Genomic DNA, 14,697 nt, shown 5'->3' on the forward strand with positions numbered 1-14,697 from the left:
CCTTCATTCACAGGCCTCTGTAGCATCTTACAGAACCAAGATGTTAAGACCAGGAAAGTGACAATTACTTAGTTGTTTGAAAAATATTCTTTTATATTAATTAATTTATTTGGGGGCCTGCCCCTTAGCTCAGTTCTTTAAGTGGCTGCTTTAACAAAGCAGTCAGGCACAGGTTGCTGTGGTTTGATCCCCACAACTCCAGCCTGCCAAACCTGCCCTGCAGGCATTCTGAGAATAAAAAAATCGTTCTGCCATTAATTAATTTATTTATTTGATACAAGGTCTCACTATGCAGCTCAGACTCATAACGATCCTTCCTGTCTCCCCCTCCCCAGAGCTGGGATTACAGGCATGTGCCACCACGTCTGGTTTCAGTGGCCGGCTCGCATGGGGCTGGCTTGGCATGTGGTACTGGGAATCAAACCCGGGTCTTTGCACTTGCCAGGCAGGCGCTTAGACTGCCGAGCCATCTCCCCAGCCCCTATTTGGTTGTTTTAATGAGAGGCGGTCTCGCTATGTTGCCCAGGCTAGCCCTGAGCTCCAGGGCTCAAGTGATGCCTCCTGCCTCAGCCTCCGAGCCCTGGTGCTACAGGCATGTCCCACCATGTCCGCCTGCCAATTTCTCTTTTCTTCAGTAGGGCAACTTGTGTCATGTCTGCCAGTCTTGCCAGAGCCTGATTTGTAAAACAGACAAAAGCAGTTTGCAGGGTGAGATGTTAGGAGAAAGCCAGAAGCTCCCTGAGAACATCATTTGAAGTTTTTGATATGCTTGCTATGACTTACATCTTTATTTTTTAAAACCAGGATCTCCCTGTGCAGTGCAGGCTGGCATTGGGCTCACTGTGTAGTCCAGGTTGGCCTTGAATTCACAGCAATCTTCCTGCCTCAGCCTCCCAAGTGATGGGATTACAGGTGTGCACAATGCCCAGCCAATTTTTAAAATGTTTTAAATGGAAGGACTATAAACTATTTTTAAAAGTTAAGTGCTTTTACTGTACAAAGAATGTCTAGCTGTGACCACATAAAACTGAACCTCATGTGAAGACCTCCAGTAACGGAGGCGACAGGGTTTTCCAGGCAGACACCGGCCGGCCGCCCTCTGCTCACCATGCGCACGGCCTTGTCGAGCTCACAGTCGTGGAATATGATCAGCGGGGACTTGCCGCCCAGCTCCAGGGAGACCTTCTTCAGATTGCTGACGGCGCAGCTGCAGAGACACAGGAAGCAGCCCTTCCCCTCCGCCCCTCGGCGGACGGAAACAGCGCAGAGAGCCTCGGAAGCCCTAAGCAAAGCACCCGCGGAGGAGCCCCGGGCAGGGCTGCCACAACTTTCGTTGACGGAGGTTGATATGTGCTTGGAACGCACCACGCTGTTCTGTGTGCTTTGTCGACAGTACACATTCCCCGTGGTCAAGCAATTAGATGCATCTAGGTGCACCCACGCTCTTGAGAAATTCGAGCCCCATCACGCCCGGCCAAGGAAATCCGGTCTCTAACCAGATGCTAAAGCTGGGGGTGAGGGGAGGTAGGGGCTGCGGAGGTATTAGTTGTGTTTGGAATTTTTTTTTTTTTTTTATGTATTTGGTACAGGGTCTCACTAGGCAGCTCGGACTCATAGTGATCCTCCTGTTTCAGCCTCCCGAGTGCTGGGATTACAGGCGTGTGCCACTATGCGCAGACTCTGTGGCCAGCTCCGCACGCCTGGGGGCAGGGCCAGCGCGGCATGTGGTGCCCAGGATCGAACTCCGGTCCCTGCGCCTGGCTTCACTGAGCTAGTCACTGGCCCTCGCTGTGTGTTATGTATGTGCTCAGAAATGTAGATGGAAGAGGAAAAAACCACAAAATCCCATTCCATGGCTCCCTCACCCCTGGCTGGACCACCTTGAGCCCCCTATTTCTGGTCTGCAACCCACCACAGCTTTTACTTTATTTAGCATAGTTAGGATCACCCAACATAGACAGTTTTGGACCTTATTTTTCTCTCAAATTATCACTTGAACAATTTTCAATGTCATTAAAATTTTTTTCATAAATTTAGCTACAGTGTTCTATGTTGCACTGACGTATTTTAATGTCTTATTTTGGAAACTTAAATGTTGGTAACTTTAAAAAAAACTTAATATCAGCAACTTTTTAAAAAAGGTATGTAATATTATGCATCCCAAGGATTATTTTGTTTTGCTTTGTTTTTTTAATTTAATTTTACTGAGAAACAAATATCAATGAGACAGTTTCAAAGCTGATTAATAGGACAGTTTCAATAATTAATACCTTGTACATTGTTACCTTCTTAGTGGTTATCCATAGTACAAGATGCAGACAGGATATCCTGTCCAAACACTATTAGTACAAATCTTTCTTCTCATTGAATTAAGCGAAAGTAGCTGTATATCTATCCTAACTATTCTGTATGTACAAATACAAAATGGTCCTTCCTTTGTATCCCCCTTTTTTGTTTAGTCATGTCAGAGGTGGGTATTCCATTGGCATCTAAATACTATATAGGTGCATGAATTCAGCCAAACAATTTGCTTTGTTTTTTGAGACAAGGTCTTTCTAGGTAGCCTAGGCTGACCTTGAACTTGTGGCAACCCTCTTGCCTCAGCCTTCCGAGTGCTGGGATTACAAGCATGTGCCACCGTCGTCAGGTTCAGAATTCATTTTATAAATAACCCACATTTGTCGTATACAGGATAGAGATCATTTCAGCTGTACTATTGCTCCAAGACGACGGGGACGACGGGGACGACAGGGACGACGGGGACGACGGGGACAACGGGGACTGGGTTTGCTACATGATCTGAGTGTTGGATTGCATGAAAGCTGCCCATCAGGGCAGGATTTCAGTGTAGCTCTGGTTTTATTAAGAGTGTTCTTTAAAGCTTTGGAAGTCTTTTATCACGTTCTATACTTAAACATCCAGCATGAAGAAGATTTCTCATCTATAGTTGATGTGGTTTTTCTTACTCACAAAGCGCTCTGCTTAAACAAAAGCAGAGATGTGGCTAGCGGAATTATCAGCCAAGCCAGTACCTTTTCATGATTTGTTTCCCAATCCAAGTGGAGCCGGTGAACCCCAGTTTGCGGATGTCAGGATGCTCTGAGAGGCGCTGTCCTGCCACGCCCCCTGGAGGGTCAGAGGTCAAAGAGGGGAGAAGCTAGGAGCAGGTCTAGTGGTGAGTGGGGCTCCGATCCAACAAGGAGATGTCTAGGCTTTCAGTTTAGTCTCAGTTTTGCATTTCCTGTATTCATTACAAACTGATGAAAATCTAAAATAACATCCCCATGCAGTTCCCAACCTGGCCCCAATCCAGATGGTCTAGCCTTGGTGTCGCCCACAGCAGTCACTGAGGGTCCCAATGGTCCCGGGCAGCTGTCGGGGTGCCAGGCTCCCCACAGTGCCTAGGCTGCGCCCTGCCAGTGCTAGAGAGATTCTGAGCCGGGGCACCGCAGTGACTCTTGCTTGCTGGTGGGATTTAGTTTTCCTGTACTTTAGCTTAGGCCGAGCCTCTAGCAGGACATCACGCCGCAGCACCCCGGCCGCTTGCGGGCTCACCTGAGCCGGGCAGGATGTTGATGACGCCCTTCGGGAAGCCGGCCTTCGCTGACAGCTCTGCAAACTTCAGCGCCGTCAAGGGTGTGACCTGCGGGGCAGATGGCGCTTACGGCCCTGGCTCCGCCCTCCCTCGCACCAGCACAGGTCCCAGAGGAGGCCCAAAGGGGCGCTCCCTTGACTGTTTCCTATTGTTTCTTTTTTCTTGTGATATAATTTCTGACTTGTAGCGAGCTCACCAAAATACAAGTCCCGAGAATTCCTCTTCTAGCCCTCACCCGTCGCTCAGATGTCAACTCCCTGCTGCCTTTTCTTCCTTATCTAAGTGCCTACCTGTGTGTCTATCTTCTGTCAACTACCTGCCACCTGTCTACCCACCATCTCATCTTCTATTCGTCGATCACCTCTTACCGTCTGTCTGTTATCTATCACCTACCTATCACCTATCCCTTGCACTGCTTAAGGGTAAAATACGTACTGTGCAGTATTCTCTGTAGATGCTTCTTTATCTCCTGAAATCAAGAATTTCTTTTACATAACTGCAGTATGGTTTTCAAAACGAGGAAAGTAACAGCCAATAGAATCCTTAGTTTCAGACTTCAATTCAGTCTCGCCAGCTGCTCTAATACTGCGTGTCATTGCAAAAGCAAAGCCACCTTCAGCAGTGTGCTCAGTGAGGTCCTGGCCCTGGCCCTGGAGAGGGTCTGAGTTTTCTTTTCAATTCTTTCACTCTGACACTTTGAAAACATACAGCCCACACTTAGTTCACGCCAGGTGCCCAGCCCAGATTCCTCTGGTTTCTAATCATGATTAGATTTAGATTATTTGTTTTTGGCAACAATTTCCACCAAAGCAATTCTGTTACCTCTAATTGTTTGGTAAAGACGGCCTGCCACGCTTCCCATGGCATGTCACCATTTTATCCTTCAAGATTAATAACATTTTGTCAGGAAACACTCTCACACTGTCACCCATTTATTTTGGTGTTCACTTATTTTACTGTCCATTAGTGGCTCCTGCCTGAATCATATGCCAAAAGGTGATTTCTTTTTTCTAATTGGGGATCTAACTCCAGACCTTGCACTTGCCAGGCAGGTGCTTACACCACTGAGCCACATCCCTGGCCAAATGGTGATTTCTAATTCCATCATTCCTTCCTTCTGTTCAGACTCTTTGCCTTCCCACAACAAGAGCCTCTCTCTCGGTCTCTCTCTCTCTCTCTCTCTCTGTCTGTCTCGGTCTCTCTCTCTTCACACACACACACACACACACACACTGGGCACTGACCTCGTGCTGATCCTCCTGCCTCAGCCTCTGAGTGCTGAGATTACAGATGTGCACAGCCACTCCCGGCGCACAATCTGTCTTTGTTTAAAGAGCCACCATTTGCCAACATGTCTCTCGGCTCCCCACTGCACTGGAGGGATCATGCACCGAGGCTTGCGCCCGGCCTGAGGCCTACCTGCGCCGGCTTGAGCACCAGGGTGTTGCCGGCCGCCAGGCACGCGGCGCTCTTCCAGGCCAGCATCATGAGTGGGTAGTTCCAGGGAATGATGATGGCACAGACACTGTGGGGAAGGGACAACCTCAGCGGGGTCGCAGCAGCATGCCACAGGTCCCACCCACGTAGGCGCCGCTGCCTTACCCAATGGGCTCCTTCCTGGTGAAGGTCAGATTGTGATTTGGACGTGCCTGGTTGATGGGAATCGTAGACCCCTAAAGAATAACAAGGTCAGACACACTGGCTGACAAAGCGTGCTGAGGTAAATGCGCAAGAATCACGATTTGACCATGTGTATCACGAGACCAAGGTGCAGTGAAACTAGAAGTCAGTAGCAAAGGAAACCACAGAAATTATGCAAACACGTGGGAATTAAACAACAGGCTCTTAAATAATTAGTGGGTCGCAGAAGAAATAAGACAGTTCCTAAATGGAGTGATGATGACAGTACACGCAGCAGATCTTACGGGATAAATGAATGTATTCCTACAAGGCAAGTGTGGAGCTGTGAACACCCACTTGAGAAAAACGAAGTGAGCCCACACAGATCGCCTCCTGATACACTTCAAGGTCCGAAAAATGCGAGAACAGTCCAAATACAGCTCTTGTAGAGGAGGGAAATTGTAAAATTCAAGGTAGAAATCAATGGTATTTTTTAAAGAATATAAAGAATCAATGAATTGAAGAGCTGGTTCTTTGAAAGAATAACAAAATAGAAAAATTCCTAGCCAATCTCACCAATAAAAAGAAAGAAAAGACACAGATCAGTGCAATCATAGATAAAAAAGGTGAAATCACAACAGACACCACTCAAATCCTTAAGACTATTAACAACTACTTCCCAAACCTGCATATTGGCAAACACAAAAGACTTAAAAATTGTGAAAAATTCAATAACAGATAATAAAATTGAAATAGTAAAAAAAAAAAATAGCAGTTATGAAAGACCTATAACCTGCTGGTTTCACTGGAAAATTCTCCAAGAACTTTACGGATGATCTGGCACCAATAGTCCTCAAGCTCTTTGATGAAATTAAGAGAGGAGAAGTACTCCAGAGGTCATTCTGGAAGCCAGCAACGCTGTGATGCAAAAATCTGACAAGGATCCAATAAAAAAAAAAAAAACTCTAATGAACATAGACGCTAATTTCTCGCTAAGATACTGACAAAAAGAATACAATAAATCATCAAAAAGATTAGACACCACGTCAAGTAGGCTTCATTTCAGGGATGCAAAGATGGTTCCACAGATCCACATCCACAAATATAATAAATCGCATAAACAGAAGCAAGGGCAAAAGTCACAGGATTATCTCAATAGATGCAGAAAAAGCCCTTGACAAAATTTAATATGCATTCAGGATAAAAACCCTGAAGTAAATAGGTTTAGAAGGACATTAATAGATCCGATAAAAGCCATTTATGACCAGCCCACTGCCAGCATCATGTTAAATTAAAGATGGAAAGCTTTCCTTCTAAAATCAGAAAAAACACAAGGACGTCTGCCATCACTTCTCCTGTTGAACACAGTCCTCAAAATACTAGCTAGGAAATTAGGCAAAGGAAAGAAATAAAAGGATGCATATAGGTTAGGAAGAAATCAAAATAATATTATTTGCAGATGATATAATCCTTTATTTACACAAGTTCCCCCCCCCAAAAAAAAAAAAACTCCACCAAAAGACTCCTGGAATTAGTAATCATATTCAGCAATATAGCAAGTTAGAAATAAACGCACAAAAATCAATAGCATTTCTAGACCCTAATAATGAACTCACTGAGAAAAAAAATTAGGAAAACAATACCATTCACAATAGCATCAAGAAAAATTAAATACTTGAGAATTAACCCAACCAAGGAAATAAAAGATGTCTATAACAAAAATACATCACTCTGAAAGAGGAAATTGAGGAGGGCAGCAGGTCATGGAAAAGTATCCCCTGCTCCTGGGTAGGCAGAATCAATACAATAAAAATGCCATATTTCCAAAACTGACAGCACAGATTTAATGCAATTTCAATCAAAATATCAATGGCATCACTCACAGATCTAGAGAAAACAACCAGAAAATTCATATGAAATCAGAAAACACCCAAATAGAAAAAGCTATCTGGGGCAACAAGAACAAAAGAGAAGGCAGCACGCTCCCAGGATTAAGGTTAAATCACAAAGTACCGTGATTAAGGCAGCCTGGCATCAGCCCCCAAACGGGCATGTGGTCAGTGGAACAGAGCAGAAGAAGCAGGAACAGCCCCAGGTGCACACAGAGATCTAGTTTTTGACAAAGGGGTCAAAAACACACACCAGAGAAAACACAGCTTCTTTAATAAATGGTGCTAGAAAAAATATTCACATGCAGAAGATTGAGTCTAGACATATATGTATTTCTCACCATAGCCTAAGCTAAAATCAAAATGGATCAAAAATATAAATGCTAAACTAGAAACATTTAATCTGCTGGAAAGTATAATAGGCAAAACTCTTGAAGGCATAGGGGTAGGCAAGGATTATCTAAACAGAACCCCAGTGGTACAAGAAGTAATAGGAAGAACCAACAAACAAAATCATATCAAATCAAAAAGCTTCCGCCCAGCAAAGGATTCAGCCAACAGAGTAATCAGGAAACCAACAGAATGGGAAAAATGTTTGACACCTATTCTTCAGATGGGAATTAACATCTAGAATATATAAAGGACTAAAAAAATTAGATCCCCCCCCAAAAAAGACCCAATAAAAAATGGTGAAGTGAAATGAATAGACATCCTCAGAAGAAATACAAATGACCAATCAGGGCATGAGGAAACATTCAGTGTCACTGGTCACTAGAAGCATGCAAGCTAAAACAACACTGAGGTCACTTTACCCCCACGTAAGGGCCACCATCAGGAAATCAGATAACAACAAGTGCTGGGGAGGCTGCGGGGGAGGGGGGAGGCTGAGCGGAATGTAAACCGGTACAGCCACCGTGGAACCAGTGTGGGGACTCCTCAAAAGACATAAATGAATAAATAAAAGTAGAAATCCTCCCTTCGATCCAGCTATGCTCCTTTCAGAGATCTTCCAGAAAGAGTTATTACAGCAACCTGTGCACGCCCATGTTAGCTAAAGCTTGGAGAAAGCCTGGCACAGCCTCTGGAGTTGTGAGCAAATTCTGTTCACCAGAAACTACCCAGCCTTAGGCACCCTGGCTTGTGGTAGAAAACAGCCTATAACCACCATGTCCTGCAGGTGAGAAGCCTGCGTGGACAGCGGGTCTGGCAGATCTGGCGGGTCTGGCGGGTCTGGTGTCCCTGCTGCACGCTCCCCTCTGCCCCTGTGGTGGAGCAGAACCTGCGCTCACCTGGATTTTGTCACACCAGCCGGCAAAGTAACGGAAGGTCTGCACGGACATCCCAATGTGAGTCTTCAGCGCCAGGGTGTAGACGGCCCCCGAGTCCAGGGCTTCGATGGTGGCTAGCTCCTCTTGGTTCTGTTCCAGGAGGTCAGCAAGTCTGCATGGCCAAGAAGAAATTCATCCAGCAAATGCTGACGGAGCCCTGCTACGGGCACTCAGGCACCGTCCTACAACTGAGCACTCAGATCGAGCCCAGTCGGGCCAGGTCTGCGCCTGCGGATGGCCTGGTGGGGAGGGCAGAGGTTCCGCAAAGGACTCCGGAGGAAAGGACTCACTGCCACAGGAGTTCTGAGGGAGGGGCACAGGGCGTGAAGTGGGCGCAACTCTCTCGGGACTGTATGAAGCAGAGCCTGGGCCTGGGCCACAGGGATCCGTGGTAGGAAGCCACGTGGGAATGCAAGTAGTTCATAAATCCACAGACCGAAGCACAGTAAAGCCCCAGCCCTGAGGACCAGAATGCTTGTGGGTTTCTGGCTGCTTTAGGGATATGGTTTTCGTTTTTATGAGACGGGGGCTCACTGTATAAACCAGGCTGGCCTCACTCATGGCAATCCTCCTGCCTCAGCCTCCTGAGGGTTGGCATTACACATGTGTGCCACTGTGTGCCTAGTTGGCACAGAAATATTTTCAGCACTAATTGACAAGCACCAGCTAGACGCAGAGTCGGCATCACAAACGCACAGCCACGTCCTGCTGGGCACACGTATCTTTGGGACGGTGAGCGCGTGTGCAGCGGCGGTGTCACAGCCCGAATCTGCCTGGCGAGCCCTCACCGTTGCCGCCCTCGCTTGGGCTGCTGCTCTGGACGCCGCAGCCGGGTTCGAATTCCCCAGTCCCAGTGTTTCTTGCCAATCGTGCTCTAAGGGATTTTAGACTCAGGTCAGACACTGGGCTGTGGCTTAGCAGGAACCAGAATTAGTGGCCAAGTGAAGGCTCCCTGGCCCCTGCCTTGGGGCTGACAGCACTGCTCCTGCCCCTCGGCATTTCTGGCCCTGCTCCAATTCCCTCCACATTGCACAGATTTGAAATCATCCTTGAAAACACAGGAGGCTGAGCGGGCTCCGCTTGCTGAGATCCATCACTCTCCTCGTGACCTTGGCGGGTGGCCTTTGTGGACTGGCCCACAGAGCCACCTGCATGAGGGAATCCCCGGGTTCCCTCTCTGGGGGCCGTGGCCACCGAGAGTGCTGCGCTCTGTCCCTTAGGGACCTCCCTGCCTGCAGTGCTCAGTGGGGTCCCCGGGACCCCGCCCACACCCTTGTGAATATGGACAGGAACAGCAGTGTAAGAACCAGGAACTCCCTGAGGGCGATTTCACACACCTCGGGTAACGCCGAATCACAGCTAGAAGCTGGTGGGAGAATTTCTCAAATCCTGCCAGCATCAGCCGGTATCCAAAGATAACAGATTGGCTTTTCTGAAAACCGCACCTGTACATCAGTCCTCCTCTGTCGCGGGCACTCATTCTTCCCCATTCTCCGTTTTCAAAGGCGTCCTTCGCGGCCGCAACTGCCTTATCCACGTCTGCCAAAGACGCATAGGCCACTCTGCAGATTGTCTATTGCAGGGAAGGTAAACATAGGTCACGCAAGAGGCATGTTCTTGTGACTCTTAATATATTAATAGGAAAAGATGATTTGGGTTTTCTTTTTCTTTTTTCTTTTTTTTTTTTTTTTTTTTTTTTTTTTTTTTTTTTTTTTTTTTTTTTGAGATAGGGTCTACTATGTAGCCTAGGCTGGCCTCAGGTTCACAACAATCTTCCTGCCTCAGCCTCCTGAGTTCTGAAATCATAGCCATATACCTCCACACCTAGCTAGGAAAAAGTACTATAAAATCCCAAGAATTTTAGGATGGAAAGTTAACACAAATAGCAGCGCAGTCCAGAACAAACAGCTTGTAGATGGAACCGATTGACCTGGAACTTGGCGGAGTTTTGAAACACCGCCCTGTGGCCAAGCGTTGTCTGGGGACTGGGCTGCTTCCGGGACCTCAGGGACGCTGAGTTTTGAGCTCCAGCTTGGAAGCCTGCAGACTCGTGCCCACTCGGCGCTCTGCGAGCCGCGCCCCAAGCGGGCGGCCACCACCCCTGCCACGGGAGGCGGCCACCACCCCTGCCACGGGAGGTCACCGAGCCGCAGTAGCAGGGCCCAGCCGCTGGGCCGTCGCGGCGGCTCCTGCGCGTGCACCCCCCGGATACTCACGGAGCCGTCCGCGGGGTTCACCGTGTCGTAGGTCTTCCCGTCGTCCGCGTCCACGAACTCGCCGTCTATGAAGCACTGATGCGGCATCCGCACGGTCATGCCGTTGGCGTCCTTGGACACCTAGGGACGGAGACAAGGACGGACGCCAGTTCCGCGCTTCCCAGCCGGGGCGCAGGGCGGCGAGGGTGCGGAGGAGAAGCTGGGTGCACGCACCCGAGTCCCCCGTGCTCGGAAGAGACAAGCCTCGGTCGGGGTCTCCAGGTGCCCACCGGCCTGCGAGGAGGCAGGAGAACCTGGTCCTCGAAGCCGCCACCGGGCTTCCAGACGCGGAGACAGCGCCATCTAGTGGCCACGTCCGTGGAGCGCAGCCTTGCTTCCCTAACTTTTTTTTTCCCTTTCCTATTTTCTTTTTTGGTACTGGGTACCAAACTCAGAGCCTCACACTTGCCAGGCAGGTGCTGCTCCGCTGAGCTCCGTCACCAGCCCTCCTCTAATTCTTTGAACCGCCTTTTCTTCCCAGAGCTTCTCCCCACGGGTCGCCTGTGGCACGGTTGGTGACACCTGTGCTCTACCACTGGCTTGCAAGTGGATTGAAGGTACTCAGTTGCTTGCTACAAAGCTCGGCTTTTTCCAACAAAAAAATGAGAATAATAATACCTGCTTCCTATAGCAGACACGGCCTTCAAAAATAAAGGAGAAATTCAATCGTTCGCCAAGTGAACAGAACTGAGAATGCATCACTGTTCCAAGGGGTGAAGGGAAGTGGGGCGAAGGGAAGGCACGAGCGAGGGCTTGAACCACGCAGAGATAAAAGGCACGCACTAGCGTAGCTGCGTGGAAGGGTCAGCACCCAGCAGGAGTGTATTTTTGCTTTTAACTCTTTCCTTCTCTCCAATATAAAGGACCACAATATAAAGCGAAAATCATAACAGTGTTGGACACAGAGTCGCAGGTGGGATGTGCGTGACAAGAACCACGCAGCAGCGGACGGGCTGTGGAGCAGGTGGCCGCGGCAGTGCTTCTCTGTTCTGCTGATATTAATCTGAAGACCTTGTTTTTGGTGAACATGTTCGTTGTGACCCTCAAGGCAGCCACTTAAAAATAAAAGAAATAGCGAGAGAAGCAGAAACAGATTGAGCTGCCCTCCTAGGCAGTACCCGTCTAACACAGAACAGCGCCATAAAGGAGAGAGAGAAATGGAAAAGGCGTCAGATAAGATGGACGGAAAGCGCAGCGGCGAAGGCACAGACTTCATCAGAATGGAACCCGGCTGCTTGCCGAGGGCCACTACCGAGGAAGAGCAAAGGAGCTCCCCAGAGTGACAGCGACTGCCCTCGGATCCCTGCCCTGAGGATCTGGTACCCCAAGTGGACCGAGGACTTGGACGACTTGACAGCAACAGCCTGGATTTAAAATTGGACAAAGGGCCGGGGACGTAGCTCGGCGGCACAAGGCCCGCATGGCAAGCGTGAGGTCATGAGTTTGATCCTTGGTACCAAAAAATAAAATGAAATAAAACTGGACAAAGGACTGGAAGAGGCCTTTCCCTGCCAATAGCATACAAACAGGGGAAGCCCACGGGAAGAAACCCGCTGTGCCAGTGCTGGGGGCCAGGAGTGAGGCGCCAGTGAGACACAGCTTCCCCAAGGGGCAGCAGCCCGCAGGGTCCGAGCATGGGACTTTCATTCTCTGCAAGAGGGGTAGAAGATGGGCCACTGCTTGGGCGAACAGTTGGGGAGCTCCTCCCAAAGTCATGGAGCTGCCGTGCGACGTCTTAGCTCCCCGCCCAGGCACCCACTCATGACAGCAGAGCACGCGTGTGAGAACAAACACAGAGGCGCGGATCTCGTGGCTCATTGTCCGCCACAGCCTGAGAGAAGAGATGACCCAAATGCCCATCGAGTGATGGGCAGACAAACAAACTGGTGCACCCCCACTATGGAATAGTACTTGGTCAGGCAAAAGAATAGAGTAGCGACACACGCTGCAGTATAGGTAAACCTTGAGTTTTACCATTGTGCTAAAAGGAAAAAGCTGGACAGGAAAAGCCACATGGTTCTCTTTCTTGGAAAGATCTGAGAGGGCAAATCATAGAGACAGAAAGGGAACAGGTGGTCTCTAGAGAAGGGGGTGAAGAGGATGGGTGCAGTCTTCTCTTGGGGCCAATGTGGTAGCTCCAGTCAGTGGGGTCGGCTGCACAATTCCTAGTGTTCTAAAACCACTGGGCTCTATGTTCTAAGTGGGAGATTTTATAGTATCCAAATAACATACAGAGAGATCCAGGAGCTCAAGCTGGCCTTGAACTCACTACAGAGCTTACACTGCCCTTGAACTCTCGGGGACTCTCCTGCCTCAGCCTCCTGAGTACTGGTGTGCACCACCACGCCTGCTAACAGCGCTGTTTTTAAAAGGCTAGTGATGTAAGGCAAATGGACCAAGGACACAACAGGACCTTGAGGTACACGATCTGGGTGCGACCAAGTAGAAACCCGTACAGATGCTTACGTAATCCACGGCCAGCTCCGCCTCCTGGTCCTCTCCTCTCAGCTTCCTCGCCACCTTCTGGATGAAGTCTCCAAACCTGGTGGCCAGGTAGACGTCTTCGCTCCGCAGCTGGAGGCCGCCACACTTCTGTCTGATCTCTTCTACCAGCCTGCAAGTGGAAGGTCTCAGTATATAGCCCAGGCTAGCCTCCAACTCTTGGCAGTCCTCCTGCCTCAGCCTCCTGAGGCCTGGAATGACAGGTGTGCGCCACCATACTTGGCTTTTCTAAGTATCCTGATCCTAGAAAGTAGTGTCAGTAGTAGCTTTAATAAGCTAATTAGAAGGTGATAGGAACTTGGGAATCATTGTTGAGAAGTCCATAATTTTTCATTCTTTTTTTTTTATAAGACTTTTTTTTTAATATTTATTTATTTATTTATTTATTTATTTAGTGTGTGTGGCCAGCTCAGCCCACCAGGGGGCGGGGCTGGCTGGCATGTGGTGCTGGGGGATTGAACCGCGGTCCCTGTGCTCTGTTTAGCTTAGTTTGTTCTAAATAGGTGCCTTAGACCACTGAGCCATCTCACCAGCCCCCTCATTCGTTTTTTTGAGACAGGGTCTCACTATGTAGTTCAGGCTGGCCTTGAACTCACTGTGAGCCCAGGCTGGCCTCAAACTCTCAGCGATCTTCCTGCCTCAGCCTCCTCAGTGCTGGATTTATGGGCATTTGCTACCATGTCCAGCTAAAAATCTACAACTTTGAGGACCTAAAAAACTAAAAGCTAAGTCAGTGAAAGGAAGAATGATGAAGAAACTCAGGCGTTCGCTCTGTGTGCCAGGCTGTCTCAAGGGAAGGGCCATTCTTTCCTGAAACAATCAGCCAGTGGCCATCGAGTGGCCTGGAGCCCAAAGCCCCCGAGCTACCACCCACCCTCAGATATTGCATGGTCCCTGGTTCATTCCCAGAAAAATTATCCAAAGAAAAAACACTTCTGGCCTCTGGGTAGTGGGACCCTGGCGCAGGCCTTGCCCTGAGGACACGGGTACCCTCAGGGCCTCTCGTCCTGGAGCCGTCAGCCTCTCTTCCACACGGAAACTCTCACCACACGGTGATCAGCCCTGCTTTTGCCAGTAGCCTGCAGACTCACTGTACACCAGTCCACGGTGGTTGATACGTTGTGTCAACTTGAGGTGTCCAAATTTGGCTGGATCTGCTTGGTGATGCCTGGCACTGGGGCAGGAGAGCCCACCCTAGAGTGAGTCAGCACAGAAAGGGTATATAAAGGGGTGAGGAAGGCTTCTGCGCCCCACTTCTTGGAGTCCCGAGCTTTGCAATGCCACGACCTCAAAGGATCTTGATCTTCGCAGCCGCCACTTCAAGGAGCTCCGAGCTTCACAGCCGCTGCCACTTCTTTGGAGGGATGCAGGTCTTCACAACCAGGTAAAGGAACACAGAGGGGCGTGATAGCCGCCGCAGCCGCCGCACCTCCTCTGCCCTCCGCTTTCTGCCACCCCGAGCTGCTGCCGTCTGCCCTGGAGCCAGCCGAGTATGGACTGAAACCTCC

At 49.2% G+C, this 14,697-nt stretch overlaps 1 protein-coding gene across 1 annotated transcript in view; it reads right to left on the reverse strand.

Annotated features, from left to right (window-relative positions):
• The window catches only part of Aldh1l2 (aldehyde dehydrogenase 1 family member L2), a 51,253-nt gene that overhangs the window by 10,881 nt on the left and 25,675 nt on the right, over nucleotides 1-14,697 (reverse strand). The window contains exons 9-17 of the mRNA XM_023717326.1: nucleotides 13,154-13,301; nucleotides 10,649-10,768; nucleotides 9,878-10,005; nucleotides 8,394-8,544; nucleotides 5,198-5,268; nucleotides 5,015-5,120; nucleotides 3,556-3,643; nucleotides 3,033-3,126; nucleotides 1,108-1,207 (exon numbers count right to left, since the gene is read on the reverse strand). Of these exons, the coding sequence (XP_023573094.1) occupies nucleotides 1,108-1,207; nucleotides 3,033-3,126; nucleotides 3,556-3,643; nucleotides 5,015-5,120; nucleotides 5,198-5,268; nucleotides 8,394-8,544; nucleotides 9,878-10,005; nucleotides 10,649-10,768; nucleotides 13,154-13,301 (1,006 nt within the window). The remainder of the gene's footprint in view (nucleotides 1-1,107; nucleotides 1,208-3,032; nucleotides 3,127-3,555; nucleotides 3,644-5,014; nucleotides 5,121-5,197; nucleotides 5,269-8,393; nucleotides 8,545-9,877; nucleotides 10,006-10,648; nucleotides 10,769-13,153; nucleotides 13,302-14,697) is intronic.

This window comes from Octodon degus, unplaced genomic scaffold (genome assembly GCF_000260255.1).
Source record: "Octodon degus isolate 3935 unplaced genomic scaffold, OctDeg1.0 scaffold00004, whole genome shotgun sequence".
Lineage (NCBI taxonomy): Eukaryota > Metazoa > Chordata > Mammalia > Rodentia > Octodontidae > Octodon > Octodon degus.